The 19983-nt window shown below is 52.1% G+C and overlaps 1 protein-coding gene across 1 annotated transcript in view; it reads right to left on the bottom strand.

Annotated features, from left to right (window-relative positions):
* Positions 1–19840, bottom strand: part of fy (fuzzy planar cell polarity protein-like protein) — a 39940-nt gene extending 20100 nt beyond the window's left edge. The window contains exon 1 of the mRNA XM_089565894.1: positions 19665–19840. Within this exon, the coding sequence (XP_089422020.1) occupies positions 19665–19814 (150 nt within the window). The 5' untranslated portion in view covers positions 19815–19840. The remainder of the gene's footprint in view (positions 1–19664) is intronic.
* Positions 19841–19983: the final 143 nt, after the last annotated feature.

Raw genomic sequence — 19983 nt, 5'->3', positions numbered from 1 at the left:
CAGTACGCGCTATGGCTCCCTGCAGAGCAGGTAAGTACGCAGGGGACACGCGCATTCGACGCGTTCCGCGCCAGTTCTGAGGCGAAGCGGACGCACGGGGCTTGCCACCTTCCTCCCTTCTACTTTACTTTCTTCTCATCGCCGGGGGGCGGCGATGTTCGACAGGAGACGAACTTTCACGCGGCGCCGCGGTTTTTCGCAGCAGCGAGGGAGGAAACGCGGCGCGGGGAGAGAAGGAGCGGTCGCGCACCAAATAACACGGCGAGGGGCAAGCAACGCACCGGGGTCGGAGGTCGCCACCCGCTTCTCTTTTAACTTTTCCCAGAAAGGGAACAAGCCCGCCAAGTGGGACACACCATTAGCCCGCATCCCCCTCCCTCACGCAATATAATGGCCTAACGAAGGAAACGACGTGGCGGAGGCGAACCGAAGAACGAGAGGCCCTTCTCGGGTCGCCCTCTTTGCCGCTGCAGGTGTATGGCCGTCGGCCATTACCGGCGTCGTCGGCTCTGTGATCCCGAGAGAGCGCGCGCGGAGGGTGTGTCACGCCGTGTACCTGTGCCCCCCGGGCCGAAGACGATACCGTTTTCCTCGGGCCTACGAGAGACATGTCGCCCGGAGAAGGAGCTCTTCTTTCTTTCTTTCTTTCTTTCTTTCTTTCTTTCTTTCTTTCTTTCTTTCTTTCTTTTTCTTTCTTTCTTTCTTTTTTCCTTTCTCTCTTTCTTTCTTTCTTTCTTTCTTTCGTTTTGTGTACAGGTGCTTAAACTCGCTTTCGCGGGCTGGCGCGGCAAAGTGGGTATTGGAAATTCCTTTTGGAAACAGCTCAACGACGCGTTCCTGGAAGAAGCACTGGCGCCGCTCCGCCCTCTTACCCCGTGGTTCGCCGGAATCGTTCGAACGACATGGGAGACTCCGGGTTCGCACGAGGTTACGTGACCCCCGCGTACGCGGGAAGGACGCGTGTGATTTAGCAGCAGCGAGCCAGAGGTCACAGGGTGCGGGCATAGCGGGCCGCTCGGTAAGCTTCGCGTAGGAAGCGAACGTCCGGACAAGCACCAGCCCGACCCCCGCAGTTCGGGAGGCCGTGTCTGAGACGTGGTAGATTACTACTACGCGTGATTATGCATCGCCAGCGCGAAGACTTCTTCGGTGCGTCTGTGCACAGCTATTTGTGTGTGCGTGTTTGGTGGGACTTCATGCTCCAGTGTCTCTATCTGAACTAACAGGCTAATGATTTCAGGGTAGGCTAACTGTGCAAGGCTGGAGATGTCGGGTAGTCGGTTTACTTCCACAGTGCCTAAACAGCAGCCGACATTGAAGTAGACGGAGGCAACGTATTCGTATAGTTTCGTTTCTGTCCTCATATACATGTAGTTTTTCTTTGGACGTCAGCAGGCCTGATTTAGTGGGCGTGAATCTTACAATACGCGTTCCTGTTCCAGCCACTTGCCATGTTCGCGGCACATGCAGACTTGCTCTTATTAAATAAAATAAAATTATGTACTTGTACCCTTAAAAAGCGGCGCCTCTCGAGAACTCCAGTATAGTTCCCGGTACATAGACTCCCTTTAGAAATGGAAAAAGAAATGTGCGATAATAGCCGGGCATACGTAATAATGACAGCCGCTAAAAAAAAGCGAACTTAGGCGGGCCTTTTTACGAGCCTCTACCTTGCGAGGTGCGATCAGACAGCTGCATAATGCCGTTAAGTGCGAGAAATACGACAGTAAAAGGCCGAGTACGGACTGAAACTGCAATAGCGGAGACGTCACCCGTTTACACCTGTTACTGAATAAGTGAAGGAGCAGCCTAAACCACGTAAGGATATTAAGGTCACCTTCCAAATGTAATGAAACATGCCAGGTTACGGTCACGCTCCAGCAAGATGAAACTTTTGATCTTAAAACACTCACGCATGCTCGTCGCACGCTACCCATAACACACCATAGAACAAGCTAAGTTATCGAATCAATGATGTCCTAGCTAAAAGAGATAATTAGAAGTCAGGAGAGAGAAAACGTGAAAGACAAAAAGAAAAGCGAGGACGCCCTGCGTCCTGGCACAACGGACAAGCGCACTGCAGTTGTTCGAGGTAGAACAATACGTTTCTTCACCGGAACTGGAATCCTCATACGCAAGACAGAAAAGTATTTCTTCACCGGTTACAGGCCACGCTCAACAACAGCGCGGCCCTGGTCATCCGCAGCATCGTCATCCGTCTAAAGTGCCCACGTTGTCTGTACACACAACAGGGCAGCGGCGGCGGCGTCGCATATTTCATCGACCAACGCTCCCTACACGCTCAAGGCGCTCAAGCCAATTTCGCGACAAACGCACCAACAAACGAGGACGCGAGCGCGCAACAAACGGACAAAGAACACCCGACGACGTCTCCTGCGAGGCGCCGAACCAGCAAGAACAAAAAGAAACACCTCCTTCGACCCCTCCTCCCCTTCTTCGTGCTTCGATCCTGAGCGAACACCGACCTCCGCCGTAGACTTGAGCATATTTCGTGTCTCCGCACCGCGCCTGCGCTCGGCTCACTAATTAGTGCCGCACTACCATCGTGCCCCGCATTATCGGCACGGAGAACGCGCGCTGTCGCGCGCCGTGTCAGGCCCATAATGCCCAGCCGGCAGCGGCAGCAGCAGCAACACTGACTCTCTCCACGGATTGGCGGCGCGTCGCTTGGCTAGAGTGGCGTCCGCGACAGGATCAGATCGGAAGCGGCGATAAATAAATACTGCGGGAGGGGGGGGGGGGGGGTTCTTCGTGAGTCGCGCCAGTTACCGGCCCAATTGCGAACGAGCGTCTTCCCCTCTCTCTCCTTCCCAAACCTCCCTTCTCCGCCCACATTGTTTCTTTTTTTCTCGCACGGCGAAGTAATGAAATTATAGCCCCACCACTATGTGAGGCTTCAAGTTTTTGCCGGGTCTAATTTAAACCAACGCGCATACTCATTTACTGTCATCGCACTTTCGCGTCATGAAACGGATAGCCATAAGCGATGCGGATCGAGTTGGCGGTACGCTTATGTATATAATCTCCCAGCTGGAGGTGATGGAATGCCCGTTGTAAGCGACGCTCGAGCGAAGTACGCGTACTCTGCTGCCTGCCGCACGGCACAAAAACGAAATGCCTCTCAGTTTATTCTCTGCGCGTATGAACTACAGCTGGGGACATCTGCCAAGTGAAAACAGTACGTGACTTGATCTCACTGCGAGGTGACAAATGCAAATAGCGACATCTGCAGGCGTACGATTTAACAAAACGTGCAGCGCAATCGCGTATTCTTATCTAGCAGGCGAACAATCAGTGGCTAAGTGCCCAAGTTGGATGCACGTGAAAATAATTTGCGGTAGCGAAACTTGACCGCAAAGAGACTTGACTGTAACTGATGGTTCCTTTGCAGTTAATGTCTGAACAACTGTAATGATTGCTTATTTTAAGTTCTAATAGTTGTGTCCACACAGTTACACCGCAAGGGACTAACGCCTATGCCATGTCCATTAACCTGCTACTGACCAGAGATGAAAGCTGACACGACGTACGCTCTAGGCACCCACTATGCTTCTTGGCTGTCACAGAAGCATAAACTTTGGTTGTGTTGTGTTGGGTTTAATGGCGCATAAGCAGCTAAGCCTCATAAGCTTTGGAATATTTCTGCTGTTTCATACCACACGAAGGGGCTAACAAAACTTGTATTCTCAGCTGGAATAATATAACGACTCCATTCTTATTCTTTCCGATTCTCGTCGAAATGAGTGGTTTTTGAGGAAAGGAAATGGCGGACTCACAGTCTCACTTGTCAGTGGACATCTCAACTGTGCCGTGAGCGAAGGGAGGAAGATGTGAATGAAAGAATAAAGAAAGATGTGCCGTAGCGGAGAGCTCCAGAACAATTTCGACCGCCTGGGGATCTTTAAGTGCACTGACATCGCACAGCGCACAAGACAGTACTTTTTGCGTTTCGCCTCCATCGAAACGCGGCCTCCGCGGCCGGGTTCGAACCCGGGTACTCCGGCTCAGTATAGGCGAGCGCCCTAACCACTGAGCCACCGCAGCGGGTCTCGTCAATGACCCCATCAAAGATTCGGACCCGCTACCGCAGTAATCGAGAACTCTTCGCCGCTAATGATAAGAATGGAAAACAACTGAGACGAAGCATTCGCTGTGACATTGTATACCGACTCTCAAACAACTCGCTCTTTCGGCAGCGTACGCGTCGCCACAATTACGGAACGGACCGCGAAAGGCGCAGGCCGGCATTGCGAGGCCAACGAAGGCGCGGAAGCGACGCAGGAAAGCATTTCTCTCTCGTAAGTGACGCAACTGCTAATGGCGATGACCGGTAATTTCCCGTGCAGCGGCGCTTCGCTAATTTGAAGCGTGGCCGGCGCTTTTGCCGCTGCCGTCGTTGCCCGCGCGAAGGTCGCGAGGGGTCGCGTCCGCGCATGCCGGAGGTGGAGGGTCGAGCTCAACGACAGGTCGTTTACACTGCAAGCCTGCGCTAAGGCAAATCCGGCTACGGAGCTACAAAGGGCCACGAGGCAGGCAATGGGGGTTTTGTACTCGGCCCCACACGGGCAGTCTCGCTTGTGCACAGTGATGCCACTGCGACCTGCAGGCGGAGGAAAAAAAAAGAGACTAAGATACAAAAAGCGCTCTGTTCTTTTCCTCCGCACCGCGATCATCAGCGGTCACTTCAATGGACAGACGCAGCCTGACGAGACCTCGAGGTGAACTTGGGCCTTGACCCATGCGAAGCCGCCGTAGTAGCTCAGTGGTTATGACATAGAGAAACATACTTACGTCAGTATGTTTCTCTATGGCTATGGCACTCGGCTGCTAACTCGAAAGACGCGGGTTCGATCCCGGCAGAGGCGGTCTCATTTCGATGGAGGCGAAATTTTAGACGCCCGTGTACCGTGCGATGTCAGTGCACGTTAAAGAACCCCGGGTGGTCGAAATTTCCGGAGCCCTTCACTACTGCGTCCCTCATAGCCTGAGTCGCTTTGGGACGTTAAACCCCCATAAACCAGCATCCTGTTAGCTGCCTGAAACTGCTGGGTAGCTTCTCTATTAATTATTTCTCGACATTTTTTTTTTTTTTTTGTTACCAAGCAAAACGTCCTAGTTCGGATTTGCAGTGAATGGAAGGGAGGAGAGTTGGAATGACACGGAGACAAAAGTTTGCGTTCATCACGGAACCTGACGTCGACCACGATAAAGTCACCATGAAGCATTCGCATGCTAAAGTCGGCCGGCTAACATCCCAGTGCTTAACTGTAAGGCACACCGGGAAGGAAAATGGGACGTGGGAATGTGGATGTGCGCCTGACATGGTGAAGTATGAAAAAAAAAAAAAGAAAGAACTAGAAGAATGAACAAACATGCACCGAATCACCGGCGAAATCTCACGAAATCTGTTATTAGGATCGACGCGTACGATTAAGCCCCATAGTAAACCACGGGACGCGCTGCTCAGGTCAGCGGGGTATATAGTAAACGTCGGCCGAACAACGACCCGTGCTTGCGAAAAGCGCCAACAGTAAATCCCACGCATGCATATAGCTGGTCCCGTTCGTTCCGCGGGACATAATGGCTCATTTATCTTCACAGTTTGCGAAGCGGCAGCAGTGGCAGCGGACGAGGCAATGTTCGCCAGGTCGAGCGTGCATGCGCGCGGTGCTCTCCGAAGAACTGGATCAGCGCCGAAACAGAGAGAGAGAGAGGCCCGCGCCATCATTAACCGAGGCGTGCCCTGTTTACCCGAAATCTTTCCTTGTTCCGTCTGTTTGCCGAGTTCCTGATTACATTTTCCTTGCGCGTGTTTTCTTCTCCTTCCTTCGCTAATGTGCGCATTACCATAGTGATGGTCCAGCCCGAGGCAGTGGGTGCCCTCCATTTTGAGCGATGCTGCGCATCCCTTTCTTAGGCCCCCCGGCGGCGCTTCTCTTCATTCATTTGCATTCATTTTTACTTGATTTATGTCACCAGGGCTTCATTCTTCAGCTGTGCCATCGTTCGCCATTCGGCATGTTTCTCTCTCTCTCTCTCTCTATTTGTGGTGATTCTAGATTTGATTTGATTTTGGGGTTTAACGTCCCAAAGCAACTTAGGCTGTGAGGGACGCCGTAGTGAAGGGCTCCGGAAATTTCGACCACCTGGGGTTCTTTAACGTGCACTGACATCGCACAGTACACGGGCCTCTAAATTTCGCCTCCATCGAAATTCCGCCGCCGCGGCCGGGATCGAACACACGTCTTTCGGTCTAGCGTACAGCAATAGAAGCCTTACACTCTTACCCAAAAGTTTTCAGGCCATGTGCTGGTTTTGTTGTCAGCCGCATAGACCACGTGTCGATAGCAGCTAGTAGTGCACTATCTTCCTCCTCAACCGTTCCTTACCCCCTCCCCAAGCTCCGCTACACCTGCTCACCATTTACCGAAGCGCGCGGGTGGCCACCTTGTTTGGGAGCAGCGAGGTTTGTGTTAAACCCATACAAAAATGGCCTATCGACGCCTATTGGAAACCTTTATGATAAGCTATGTCCGTCCATGGCATTTTATCATCGGCTATACGCGCCCAAAACGGTGCTTACTGACAACTACTGAAAAATCAATGCCACTAGAGCTGTCGATAGAAGAGTATATCCGTCCGAAACGACAGCTACAGACGGCCATAGGTAAGGCTACAGCTATTTGGGCCAATTAATTACAGCCGGCCGTAGGGTACCTTTGTATGGGAAAAGCCTGCAGGCGGAATTTTCGGACTCACACTGCATTACAACGTGTCCGCAATCCCCACACTGTGGCGCATCTTCGTCGCCATGCCCGCGGACGGACTGCTGGCGTGCAACGCAATCTAGACAGAGGACAGACGCCGCTGCCTGCCCCGGGGCGCAGCACCCTCGAAAGAAGAGGCGCGCGCAAACGGAACAGCTGCTCTTTTATGTATAAAGGCAAGAGGCGGCCCCGTTCCAACCCGCTCCCATTCCCGAAGAGGCACTGAGCCCGGAGCTACTCTTCTGCGGCCCTGAAGTTAACGGGCACGCACATCACTGGGTACCGATATACACCGAGCATGCACGGGAGCTCGGCTTGACCGCAGAAGCCGCGCCGATAGGAGAGCGGGGCCTTGGTGCGACACTTCTTTTCTTCCCCGATCTCGACAGTCCCTTTCCAAGAAGAAGCTGTCTGTAGTCTGGGTATGGTGCAACAAACCTGACCCGGTTTATAGCACCGCTTCTCGCGTTGTTGCCTTCAGCGCGAGAGCTCGCTAAGTGCATGGATGCGTCGTTACTCGCCCGAGCTTTACAACCGGGCGTTAATTCGAGGTCGTCGCGGCTGTAATGATAAAGAACCGGTACTTGCCGATCGATCCGCCTTTTTCTTTTCACCTATACGCGTCCTAACGACCCCGCGAACGGCGCACGGATGCGAGATCCAATTTGGCAGCCATTCTGGTGGCCTCCTCCGCGCGGCCGCATCTATGTAGAGATGCCGGGTTTTCTTATTTCGCACCTGCGGCAATGAAGATCCGTGCCGTCGCCGGTTTAGGCGGACACCAGCAGGTCCCGACGCATTCAGTTCAAAAATATGGGGCACAGTTATTTCTGAGACTGCGAGAAATACTGGGGGTATACTTTGACAGGGTGTAGTGCTTCCAAACGGCACTTCCAAATGGAGACAGCCCCGGTTAGACGAGCAGCGGTTGACAGCGCATCATGTATTCTGCGCCACTCTTTCGCTATCACCGCAGTCTGCGCGCTAACCAGGAAAGTCTCTCAGCAAATAATGAAACGTATACAGGTTCGATCAGAAGTCCGCAGGCCACAAGAGTCTGCGCCTGAGCAGTATTATACTGCTCAGTTACTGTATATAGTTATATACAGTTACTGTATATAGCCCATCACTGACGACAGCTATGAAAGCTGCCAAGGTCCTCAGAGGAAAGAATGAAACTCCTTCTCAGTCTACAGAGATTTCGAGCTTTGGCGTAGTCTTATAATGCTGCACTACAAGACTCAGAAGCAGACCCTGCGACGAGGACACATCTGGGTGACCCTATATGCATTGTTTAAAGCGTTTGGAAAAACCGGACGCTTTACGCTCTCCTTCCAACTTCGGCCGGCATGCACGGGGTTGAAACAATAGTTTCTGCTCGCTCCCACGATGCAGTTCAGGCGTGGCGTTTCCTTCCCCGCAATCCTTTTTCCTCAAAACAGAAGAAGGCTACAGCTCGTTCCGCGCTTCTGAAAACCCTCCCTGCCTTTTCCTTCGTTCGCTTGAGTGATAAGCCCAAATTAACCAGATTACCTCGTTCTCGCATCCCTGCCTCTGCAGCACGTAGTACGTACACATACTATAAGAGGAGACTGCAGCAGCAACCATTAGACCAAATTTCGCGCGCCTCCAGTTCCCGCATCGTGGAAACCTTCCTATTCTCGGAAGTACAAGAGGGGGGGGGGGGGGAATCAACCTGAATAATGGCGAGCACGATGGCGGTCCTTCATGGCAGCGTCGTTTGCGCACAGCACAAGCGAGCACGGGGCTGATACAACACTTACTACTACGGGGCGTATATACTGGACGACGTTTCGGCTCTCCCACGCCCACTCGGCTGGACGCGGGGCGTAGCGCCGTCTTGGCTGCATCGCTCGCTGGCGGTTCACACGAGAGTCGCTCAAGCGTCGCGGCGTCTTCGTCGTCCGCCGGCGTCGACCGTTGCCCGCGCTGGCGTACTGCGCCGGCGACGCGGAGAAACTCGCGAGGAGCACGCGCGCGTCAAGCTACCTCCCTCCCTCCCTCCGTGGGAGTTTCGAGCGTGCCCGAGTGCGTGACCGTTTGCGCGCCACGCAACGCCTCGTACACGGCAGCAGCCGTTTTTTTCTCACGGAGCCCGCCTTCGTCTACTCTACAGGACCGGACAGTCCAACTCGCGGCTAAAGCTGGTCGTAGGTATCTAGACGACCTGCGTTTTTGTTTCCCAGGACCCGCGACGTACAGTCTCACCAAAGTTTCCTCACCTTGTTTGTTTTCTTTTCATTTCCCTTTCTTTAGAGCGTTCGCTCCTTCTCCACAGGTGTATGGGTTTTTCGTTTTTTCGTTTCCTACCTTCCTGCTTGCCTACCTGCAACAGCCCCCCTCCCCCCCAGCCCCTTCCCCTAAAACACAGACGTTTCCCGCACAGTCGTTCTTTTTTTCCTTATTGGCGAGTGCAGGTTGGACCGGCCGGGTTCACTCGGAATGCGCTGCGAGCCTATGCTGCACTGAGCGCGGTGTCTCAAGCGAACGCGTGTTGTCAGCACGTGCCTGCAATTTAGCTTTCTTTTATTTTAAATAAAACTAAGCGTTGGCTAGACATCCTCGGACTTCTTTCCCCCCACGTGCCTGTAGACATACGCGTGCGTCAAAAACTGCTTCTATGTCTCAGTGCTGGGCGCGAATTTGGAGCAACCGGCTCTGGGACATCGCAAGGCGCGATGAGCCTCCCAATTTCTACGAACCGCTGTCTAAGTCCTGACCACCTAGAAGATAAAAGTGGGTGTCTTCTCGATCTGAATTCTCGTCAGGGTGCTTGTGGTTGAGGCTGCTGCGAGCTACAGGTGCGACTAGCTTAATGTTATTTTTTCCCCCGCCCGCAGTTAGTCCACTATGATCGACAACTTGTCCTGGCACTGTTCTGTAACACATAGCAGTCCTCAGACAACAGCTGTGAAAGCGCCTAGAAAAGCCTCCAGCTGCCAGCGTCACCATCTGTAACCTAGTCTGCAGGGTCACAAAGACGTTTTAGAAGAAACCGGGCAGGAACCCTCCGACGTGCCCAATATTGTTGCACCGCCCGTGCAAGTTATTAATCTTGGTGTGTTCCAACAAAAGGTACGTGTGGACAGAAAATAACGTCATTTGAGAATTTGACGCCGTAGTATATGGAAAAAATATCTACATAAGACTGCCACAGCGTCAAAACTTTCAGCGCCAGTTATACGACACCATGCTACAATAACAATGCGTCGCTGGCTGGCTTACAAATGAACAGCGCGCCCGCCGTGTATCCCGGGATGCTTGCGGAGAGGAGGCTTTAAACTGATCGCCTCATTCCTCACGGCACAATCGTGCCCCCGAAACGGACAACAGGCCCCAAGTATTTCGACGACACGGCGCGATCGAGTTTGTATCTATCCCGCGGGGAGCACCGTTACGCACGAAGGGCGATTACGCTAACGGGCCCACCAGGAGCGCGCGCGCAACGCAGTTTCCAAAACTAGGCCGCCGACGGCTCGAATCGATCTCGCAACGAGACCCCTCCGTTGTGCCAAAGACGATGCTTCGTCCATCCATGTCCCGGATTCCCACAGTTTGTTTCAGCGCGGGAGGAGGGAGAGCAGTTTCAGTCTCTCCGAAACGTCGGCGACCCCTCGCTCGGCCCGCACCTGCTATGCCGGTATTACTCGAGAGCGCGGCGCGCACTAATCGAGTCAGAAGCACGCGCGCGCGTGCACGATGACCTGCTGGATATCTATAGCTCGCGCCGACGACGTCTCGTACGTATACCCTCCACGACGGCTCAGCGGCGTAGCTACGGCGTTCTGGCTACATGAGAACGAGGTCGTGAGTTCGATCCCGGCCGTGCGTGGCAGCATTCTGACAGGGACGGAATGAGAAAACACGCCTACGCGATACTCTGGCGCGTAAAAATACATCGTCCAAATTCCATTCAACGCCTCAGCAAACCACAAATATCCACTGGATGTACCACGAAGGACCACGTGTCCAAGAAATAAAATGGCATACCAATCAGCACCTATGGCACTCGCCCGTAGTAATCTGGACGTCTAACGAACATCGTTACAACCTTTAGAGATGGACATCCCTTGCAATTCCAATAATCTTGCACGTAAGGCGCCTGTCTCTTTTCGGACCTGTTAGCTACTGAACTTTACGTTTCGCGTACCATTCCTCCTGACCCTCCGCCTCTTTCGTCATCTCATCAAGCAGGGTCACACGTGTTGCGTGGGCGACGACCGTAACCAGATATCCCCGAGCCTGCTCTTCCGCGTGGCGCATAATTTAATCCCGGGGGTCGTCCTTGCTATACACAGCCGCGCCATTGTATGGGCGCACATTGCGTATCCGTTTTTCTGTCGCCAACAGCGGCCAAGTTCCGGGCTTACGCGTCTCTTTTTCCTGCTACTACTCTCGCCTTCACAAACACTGTTCTCCCGCATCTCTCGTGCACGCGTCTGTGCGTGCGTGAACATGAGAGCTTTATCCCGCTACCCCCCCCCCCCCCCCCCTCTCTCTCTGTCGTTCCCGTTTTCCTCCGCAGCCAGTAACACTATCGTGGTCCGCACACACGGCCGCGCATCCATGCGCGCACACACAGACACGTCGCACTCTCCCCTCAGCGCGTCTCGGCGTCCGCGAAACATTTTTTGTTTTCCCTCCAGCGTGCCTGAGCGGGTCATCGGCGGAGGCGAGGCCAGCCGAGGACTTCCTGGCATTGTTTTCGCCGACGCGCCGCGCGGGAACAATTTGGAGCGACCGGGAGGGCGAGCGGTGTGATGACGCTGACTGCAGCCTAGCCGGTGTGTGTAGCAAGTCGCGCCGCATCCCGAGTCTGCCGGTCGGCCGTGTACGCCACACATAACAATCTGGCAGAAGCGTCTGGCAACCTTCTACCGTGCGCTAAAGAACGCGGATTCACGATCCAAATTAGGCCCGTTTAAACTGCGACCTTGAATCGAAAGCTCCCGACCGGGATCGAGGAGTGAGGCTGTACTGCGCACCCCCCCCCCCCCTTCCCCTCCTTCCCCCCGCCCCCTCCCGCGCCCCAGATGGGTATCACCAATACATCACCAGCCAGCGAATGAATGCAGTATTTTTCGGTTAGGACAACCTATTCCAGTAGTCACGGCCACACAGGTTGTCGGGAAAAAGTCGTTCACACAGGGCTATACAAAAACTTCCGCGAGGTATACATCCGAGCCGAGCGGCACTCTCTTGCCCCTCACATATAAGCACGACATACTCACGTATATTGAAGTCGTACCTTGTTATAACGAAACGGTTTATCACGAAATAATGGATATAACGTCAACACGGGCTATAACGAAGTACAACTTGGTGCTGGACTAGTTGGTCATCCAATCTTTAAAGTAATCGCCGGGCCCCTTGTTTGGTCTCTCTGTGATCTTCCTAATAGCGCTACATCCAATCTTTAAAGAACTATAAACGAAGTAATCTCCGAGCCCCTTCAATTTCAACAGGGGCGTGAATGAGGCGTCATGCAGCAGCATCGCCATGCAATTACCCGGCGTCGGTCATGGGCAAGGGCGTCCGCAGAATTTTTTGCAGGGGGGGGCCCCGTTGGTTGTTGGCGCCGGAGGGGGGGGGGGGGGGGTATGTTCGTAGCAAACAGGTACTATTTGCGGAGTAAATTTATTTATTTATATATAAATAAAAATTAATCAAAATGCACACATGAAAGAGAAATTACAAACAGCAAATTAAAGCGCGGCTAGGAGAGGTACATTGGAGTTTATCAACGAAGAAACAATTAAAATTAATAAAAAATGCAAAAAGATACTATCACTTCGTGGAGAAGAGTGCTCAGTCTTGCTGCATACGGGTTCTCGACTCACCCGGATTGATGACCAGCACACAGCACAACATGTTCACAAACACGCAACTACAGTCACTCAGTCAGTCTTCCTTGAACAGCAACTGTAGGCGCCTCGGATTTTTCTGGGCGAATTGCGTAATTACACGTGTGATGAATTCACTTCTGTGCTTCATTACACGCTCTCGGTGCACACTCATCATACACATTGATTGGAAAAACTGTTGAACGCGTACGTTGAAAACAAAAGATGACTATATATACAACGAAAACTTATTTACATGATAAATGCACGCTCGCAGCTTCATACACCTCGCTCCATCTTGCTCGCGCATCCGCACAGTCGAACAACCGCACACACACTGCTTGCCGCTCGTCGTTTTCTCGTCCGCTGTCTTGGTTGTTCTCAGCTTCGCTGACAACCGGGCACTAAAAACACCGAAGCACAAACACAGAGGCGCGCACTTGCCGCAGTATCCCCGAATGCGCACTTTGGGGGTGAAAGGAACGCCGCGCAACTTCCGAGGGGAAGGGACACTCGCCACTCCGGTCGGAAAAATTGTTTTTGTGTTTTTATGGGGTTCAGAGCCCCAAAATGACTCAGGCTATGAGGGACGGAGTAGTACAGAGTTCCGGATAATGTCGACCACCTGGGTCTCTTTACCATGCACTGACACGCACAGTACATGGGCGCTGTTGTGATTTGAGGCCCAGCCAGAGGTGACAGGCGAGCCAGGCAGGCGCCATCGGGCTGCGTTGACCAAAGGCGCTGGTTTTCGCAGAAGACGCAAAGAACGCTGTCGCTATCTCTCTAGACACCCATCTCAAGACGGCTCGAAACACATGCTCGCCGGTGCCGCTGTATTTCTGCAGCAGGTCGCCCTTCAGTAGAGCTAACGATGCCGTGGTTTGAAAACGGTGGAACGACGCGCTCCCGGACGCGGCATTTCGCAGATGTGACCCAAAGCGTGGAAGCGGGGCTGCTTTTACCCTTTTGGCTGAGCGCACCACCGCCCCTGGCGTGCGGCCATCACTCACGGTTCGAGTGAGTGATTTTCCAGGGGGGTGCAGCCGCCCCCCCTTGCCCCCCCCCTCCGGACGCCCATGGTCATGGGGTTGTCAAGCGAGGAAAACAGCGCATCGCTCAGCTGGTCCAACCACGAGCCGAGCAGAGGATGGGCCCGCTCAGAAAAATGTCTCATGCAGCTTCGCAGTGAGGATGACGACCATATATGGATGACGGCGTTGAATAAATGAGGGCCATAAATTTCAACCACTTCCGCCCATTTTATAATGCTGTTTTATACTTCCCAGTACTGGAAACGGGCTACCGGGGAGGGCCAAAAAGACATAGGCTAGGCTTGTTAAATTTTACGAATTGGAAAAACAGCGCAATCAAAGACGAGACACAAGAGAACGACAAAACAACACCAGCGCTGGTGTTTTGTCGTTCTCTTGTGTCTCGTCTTTGATAGCGCTGTTTTTCCAATTCGTAAAACATGTACCAACCAGCCCGTATTTGCCCTCTTCTGGAATTTGTTAAATTTGTCAGTCGGCTACAGCTGCAAATAAGGATACGCGCAGACAATTGTGCGGCAGCACTTAATTCTTTTTTATTTTTCTCAGCCGAAAACGACACCGCGGTTCGCAGCCCGCCAGCCAATTATTACACACAGGTCTTCATCAAAAACAAATTCTGCGCACGCCGCTTCGCGAGTTTACGTGTGCACGATACCTTCTGCTGTGTTCCAGTTAAATAGCGGATTCAAAATCTTTCTGACCTCCCTTTAGGGCGAAGAAGTGAGAGCGATAGCTGTATCGTGCATCCCCCCCCTTCCCACTACTATCTGACCAAAGACCACACGGCCGAAGAGGTCACATGTACCTTCAGACTCGAGCCCACGTGAGAAGCAACCTGGAAATGCAGCTGTCGGTCTGGAAAGAAATCACAATTAAGACGGCAGTGCAAGCAGCGAGACAGGACCACGGAGGTCGAAGTCCCACGCTCCCAGGGAGAGCGTTCCGGAGAATCAACGACGGACATTCCTGCCCCCAACCGCTCTCATCCGCTAAGACACGCGACGGGAAGATCGCGTGATAGGGGCGCACACGCGATACCCTGTGCGCATGTTGGGTCCAGCGTCCCTCCGTCGTAAACGACAGGCGCGCACTCTGGATTCGTCACTGTTGAACCCCAGGCGGTCGCCGTCACTCGACGGGCAGCTGACGGTTTGAAAACATCGGACTGCGCGAGAAACGATCGAGAAAAAAAAAAAAAAAAAACGAAACCGCAACTGACGCTCTAACGATTCGATGCGAGCGACAGGCGAGGCCCTGCTCTTTCCCTTCCTTTATCGTTTTTTTCCTCCTTTCTTATTTTTACTTGGTGTTGCGAGATAAGGTAATAGGGTCCGTAGTGCAATGCGCGATGTCAGCGCACGTTAAAGGCACACCAGGCCGTCGAAATTAATGAATCCGGAGTCCTCAATGAGAGCGACTCTCTTTTTTTTTCTTTCACTATACTTCATCTCTTCTTTTCCTTTCTTTATAACGAATTTAATTTTATCACAGGGCCCGGTCACAAGAGGATCGTGCGAAATTCAGTACGATAACACTGCAAGCGGCAAAAGCCTTCGAATTAGCGCTCCTATCCCACCTATTGTACTCGTGATAACGCTCCACAGGGTTTTATGCCCGCCTCCAACAAAACATTTCCCTTATTTTAGTATCCAGAACTCCAATTTTCGTTTTTAGTAAAAAGTGATTCTCTGGATCTTCTTGGGTAAGGTGGTGTGCGTCCAGCAGCGAATTACGCATTTGTTTAGCGGTGAGCGAACATTCGAAATTTTCGAACCATAATAGAATAATTGGCACGGGGTTCGGAAAACAGAGCCCACTTGGACACTGCACAGCATGCTGCCGCGGTCGGTCTGCGTAGCGTAAAGGGTTCGGTGATACGACGTGGTCCATTCAAGTGGCGGCGTTCATAATGCCCATACATGGCCTCCAAGACTGGGCGACGTCCCTGCATTTCTACCCGATCTCGGAGGCCACGGTTCATACGTAGCTCTCACCCAACTCATCTACTGAGATGATTCGTCATCAGCAGTACATACGTATGACATTACGGTCACAGACTTCATATACTACCTTCGTGTTGCGTACCTGTAGCGGTGATCAATGTTAGGTCTTCTGACAGCTCCAGGTCCATAATTATAGCGCCGTATCGCAGCGCTATAAGCTGTTTAGCACGATTATTCGTCATGCACGACTACTGGCACAAGCAGCGAATATTCGTAAAAATACTCGATTCGTACTCGATACGGCTTTCAAAAAGTGCTATTCGCACAACTCTAGCAATTAATAGCCGAGAAACAAGATTACATTTAAAGATGCTCCCGCAACTCGATTCAAACTAATGACGTCTACAGCAAAAAGGGCTCTGTGATCACCGTTTAAAACGGATGGCAGTATATCCTATAGCCTCACGGATCCGCACAGAAACGGAGTAAGGACCGAATTGGCCGGTTATGGCGACACCTGCATTTCATTTCTTGCACCTTTTGTAGCTCATGAAATCTCCGTTTGCAGCGAAAGTAGCCTATTTATCGCTAGAACGCGGTAATCCATTGATACAGGCCGACTTCAATTTCTGCGCAATGTCCCTTTGACAAGCCGGCTGTCATTTGTTTTACGGTAAATTCTCCCGTACAAACCACTAGCCTGAAAGCTCTCTAAACGGTGTTATGACCCAAGCTTCGGCTCACGACGAGCCGTATAAACAAAAGCGCGCTACCGCACGAAGCCGGGACAGCAACCCCCGCTTGCTCGGCGCAAGTTTCCAGCCCGCAGGTGGCCGCCCGGTGACATGTGCACCGTCTAATATCCTCGTCACACGGTCGTTTCGAAGGGTCTCTAACGGACAGCCTATCGACTCAAATGCCAATTGACCGCTATCGTGCAACGTAGCAACGCGGAACTCGATCAGAGATCTCGAGGGTCTTCCAGCGGCGGCTTCGTGCACTCTATCAGACGCGAAGCGCTGGCAGAAAAGCACCGGGGAGTAAAATCACAGCAGTATCATCGCCGCAAAAAAAAAAAAAAATGCAACTTTAAGATAATGAGCTTATTTTTGAAGAAAAAAAAAAACGACGAGCTACGAAGCACTGAAGCAAGCGTAATACCATTGTTGCCAGCCATATTAATTTCAAGAGTGATTAATTCTACTGTAACAAATAACGATTTTTTTTTTTAACATTTCCAGGTTAAGCTTGTAAGCTGAGTGCTTGCATGCCTGCAGAATTACTGGCGGCGGCGGTGGCGCCACAACGCCTTGAAGTGAGATGACGGAATCTCTCGACGGCGATCGAGTCTGCCCAGTAGCAGCGGCACAACTCCTTCGAGTTCGATAGCGATTGACAACCTCGAAGGCTCTCTACACAACAGCCGTGTGCGCGTCTGAGTAAAGAAGGGACCTGCACTTCAAATGAGCAATAGGACCCGGCGAAGAGACCATTTCACGCGTTCGTTCGGGAGTCGTTCTACAGAGGGCAGCTCGACGTTATTTTGGGCTGTCGAGAGCGATTTCGAGCGTGCACCCCACGCATCAAGGGAAGTCAATCCGCCTGCACTTCTGAAGTGTGACACAAGGCAGGAGACTACTCCGCATATTGACACAGTGCTCTGACAGTTCGTGAATTACTTGTGCCTCGTTTGATTGGCTACTGTGCTTGTCCTGGAAGTAGGGGGCACGACCGGAGGGGTTTTTAGAAAACCCTCCGGGTCCTGTGTGAAACACCGAGTTCTAACTCCGGTCAAGAGGCTTTAGCAATATTTTTTTCCCCAATGAACGATTAGCTCTTCGCTCACATCAGCAGTAATCATTAGCTGAATGTGATGATGATGATGATGATGAGAATAACAAAATAATAAGCTTATTTTTTCCTTGTCTATAGCAATGTCGCAGCCAGAAAAAAAAAACTGCACCGCTGAACAGCTTGACCGGGCGGCTGCCCTCGTATTTGGAAGCAGTGGACAGCAAGGCTATATCAGCACGGAGCTCAAATAAAAAGATACAACTGAACTCAAAAAATATTTGTACCTCAAGCAGACTGAACACACAGTACTAGACGCGTAACGGGAGGCGTGTGGACATGAAGGAGGTGATTACCAGAAGTATAAAACATTTTGATGCAGGCGTACTAATTAAAATACCGATGTACTGACAACTTCCGGGAGCCATTATTTGCTCTTCATTACCAGGGCTCCCCCGCAGCGACTAATGACGTCATAACGGGACGTGGTGCGCCACAAGCTTTCCACTCAAACGTAATGCGCACTTTGCGATAACGCTAATTTTGGTAGAGGATGTTCCATGCAAAGCACCAGCCGCGATGCATACGGCTGCCAGGAATCTCAGCATGCGTTTCTGTTTGTTTTCTTATAAGTGAGAACACTGCTCATCTTGACTGAACTACGTTCTTCAAAAGTAAAGTCCTTATAAAAATGGGTAAACAGCTGGCTAAGCGAAAGAGCCGGCGCCACGCAGTCTCAATTCTGACAAAGTGTCAGCTGATGTTAGCGCACCACTACACATGCCGCGAACATGACATATGTCACAGTGCCGACACAAGACAAACGCGCTACGTCCCCAGCATTGCCAAGTTGTTAACCGAAAGGAGAGACCCCCCACTGCGTTCTCGCATGTGCGCGCTAGCGCGCCACACGTGCGTTTTGTATACGAACCATCGGCGCGAAACTGCCATGGAAGAGAGAGACCCAACTGAAGCTACACTTCCAGACGTCGTTAGTGCCACAAACAATCTTTCGGGCCGGCGCGTTCTTAAACGCAGCTGCGGACGGCCGTCGTGCCAAGGATCACGCTGTCAAAACAAACATCTCCAGCCCTCACTCAAGGCGTCTCCACTGAAGCGATCTCATCGTGTGGGCGAGCACATGTAAACGCGTCCGTCCGCTGCTTTTTTTTATGTTTCCGTAAAGCGGTAAGAGTTGAGAACGAACGGTGGGAGTAGGACGTGTTAACAAATCTTCGCCAGCGCATAAGCACCAAGATAATAATCCGTCAACGAGCCAGCCAAACAGCACTTATCTAGAACCACATTTACGAAACATGAGCTTAATACACGATCAGCCAGTTATTCCATTCCTCCAAACATAGACTGTAAAGCAAAAGTTATCTGGCGCTCCATTACAGAAAACAAAAAAAAAAGAACTGAAAATGTCTGTGCAACTCGCGTGGCTTCAATTAGTATGGAGTACGAAGCCAGTTTCCTCAACTGCACCGAACTGTTCTGTTTACGTGCGTCTACTTAGCTCGGTCACGGAAAAAAGAAATGCGGTCAGGTTCAACCTAGTTAGATAATCACTGCCGTTTAGCGGCAACTTATCAGCGCAACCTAAAATCTCTTCGCGTAGCTCATGACCGCTGCCGCAGTTGCTTTCGGTTGCAAGCAGCAGTGACTGCGTACAACCAAGCCAAAATACATCGCAGAGCACCTGCAAATTTTCATCCGATCCGTACTGGCACCGTTGTCATGTGTCATGCAATGCATTGCGCCACACAGCGCCACGGCAGTGAAATGACAGCGTGATCTAGAAGTTTTGGCATGACTCACCCAACGAGTGCCGTGCACAGCATAGGGCCACGCACCTGGAAAACCCGCTACCTGCCCGAAACGAAGTTGAGACGGCACTCAGCGAGAACGCACGGAACGAGTTGCGAAATGACATTTCAATGACGCCGTTAGGACACTGTCTTGCCAACTTGATGGATGGACGTCGACACAGTACCGTTCATTCCAAACGAGACGCGAGGAATCTTACCACCCGCAACGGCACAAAAATACGAGTTTAACTGAAGTGACGGGGAAAGCATCGCGTCTAGTGAGATGCGCAGGCCAGCGCAACCATCGTCGGCATTTCGGCGTGTCGTCCAACGTACTCGCTTCGTGACATTCCACCACTGGTGCCTCGGGTAAGGCGACAGTGTGTTTGTCGATAGTAAGGACATCACTCACCGCTTTGACGTCTCCAATCTTCCGGGTTAGTAGTGGTATTCCACCGTCGGCAGTCAGAGCGGCCAGGTGGCCGGCCATCTTGGGCCCCCGCGCTGGCGCATGCGCAGAGGGCACTGCCGTCGCAATTGCCGAGCGCGGACGTTTACCCATGCCGCCGGTGCGCCGAGTCCCCTCCGCGAAACAGGACAGTCGCTCCGTCAGAAGTTCGGCGGGCGCGTAGCACTCATAAAAGCCTTTTCATACACACACTTTACTGCTCTTCGTTAGTGCACAATCGCTGTTCTTCTGTGCCCGGACACGAACGCACACTTCCGCAGCT

This window comes from Amblyomma mixtum, chromosome 1, assembly GCF_055824585.1.
Source record: "Amblyomma mixtum isolate Tamu chromosome 1, ASM5582458v1, whole genome shotgun sequence".
Taxonomy (NCBI): Eukaryota; Metazoa; Arthropoda; class Arachnida; order Ixodida; family Ixodidae; genus Amblyomma; species Amblyomma mixtum.
Note: the sequence above shows the minus strand (reverse complement) of the source record. Positions and strands in the feature narration are given on the sequence as shown.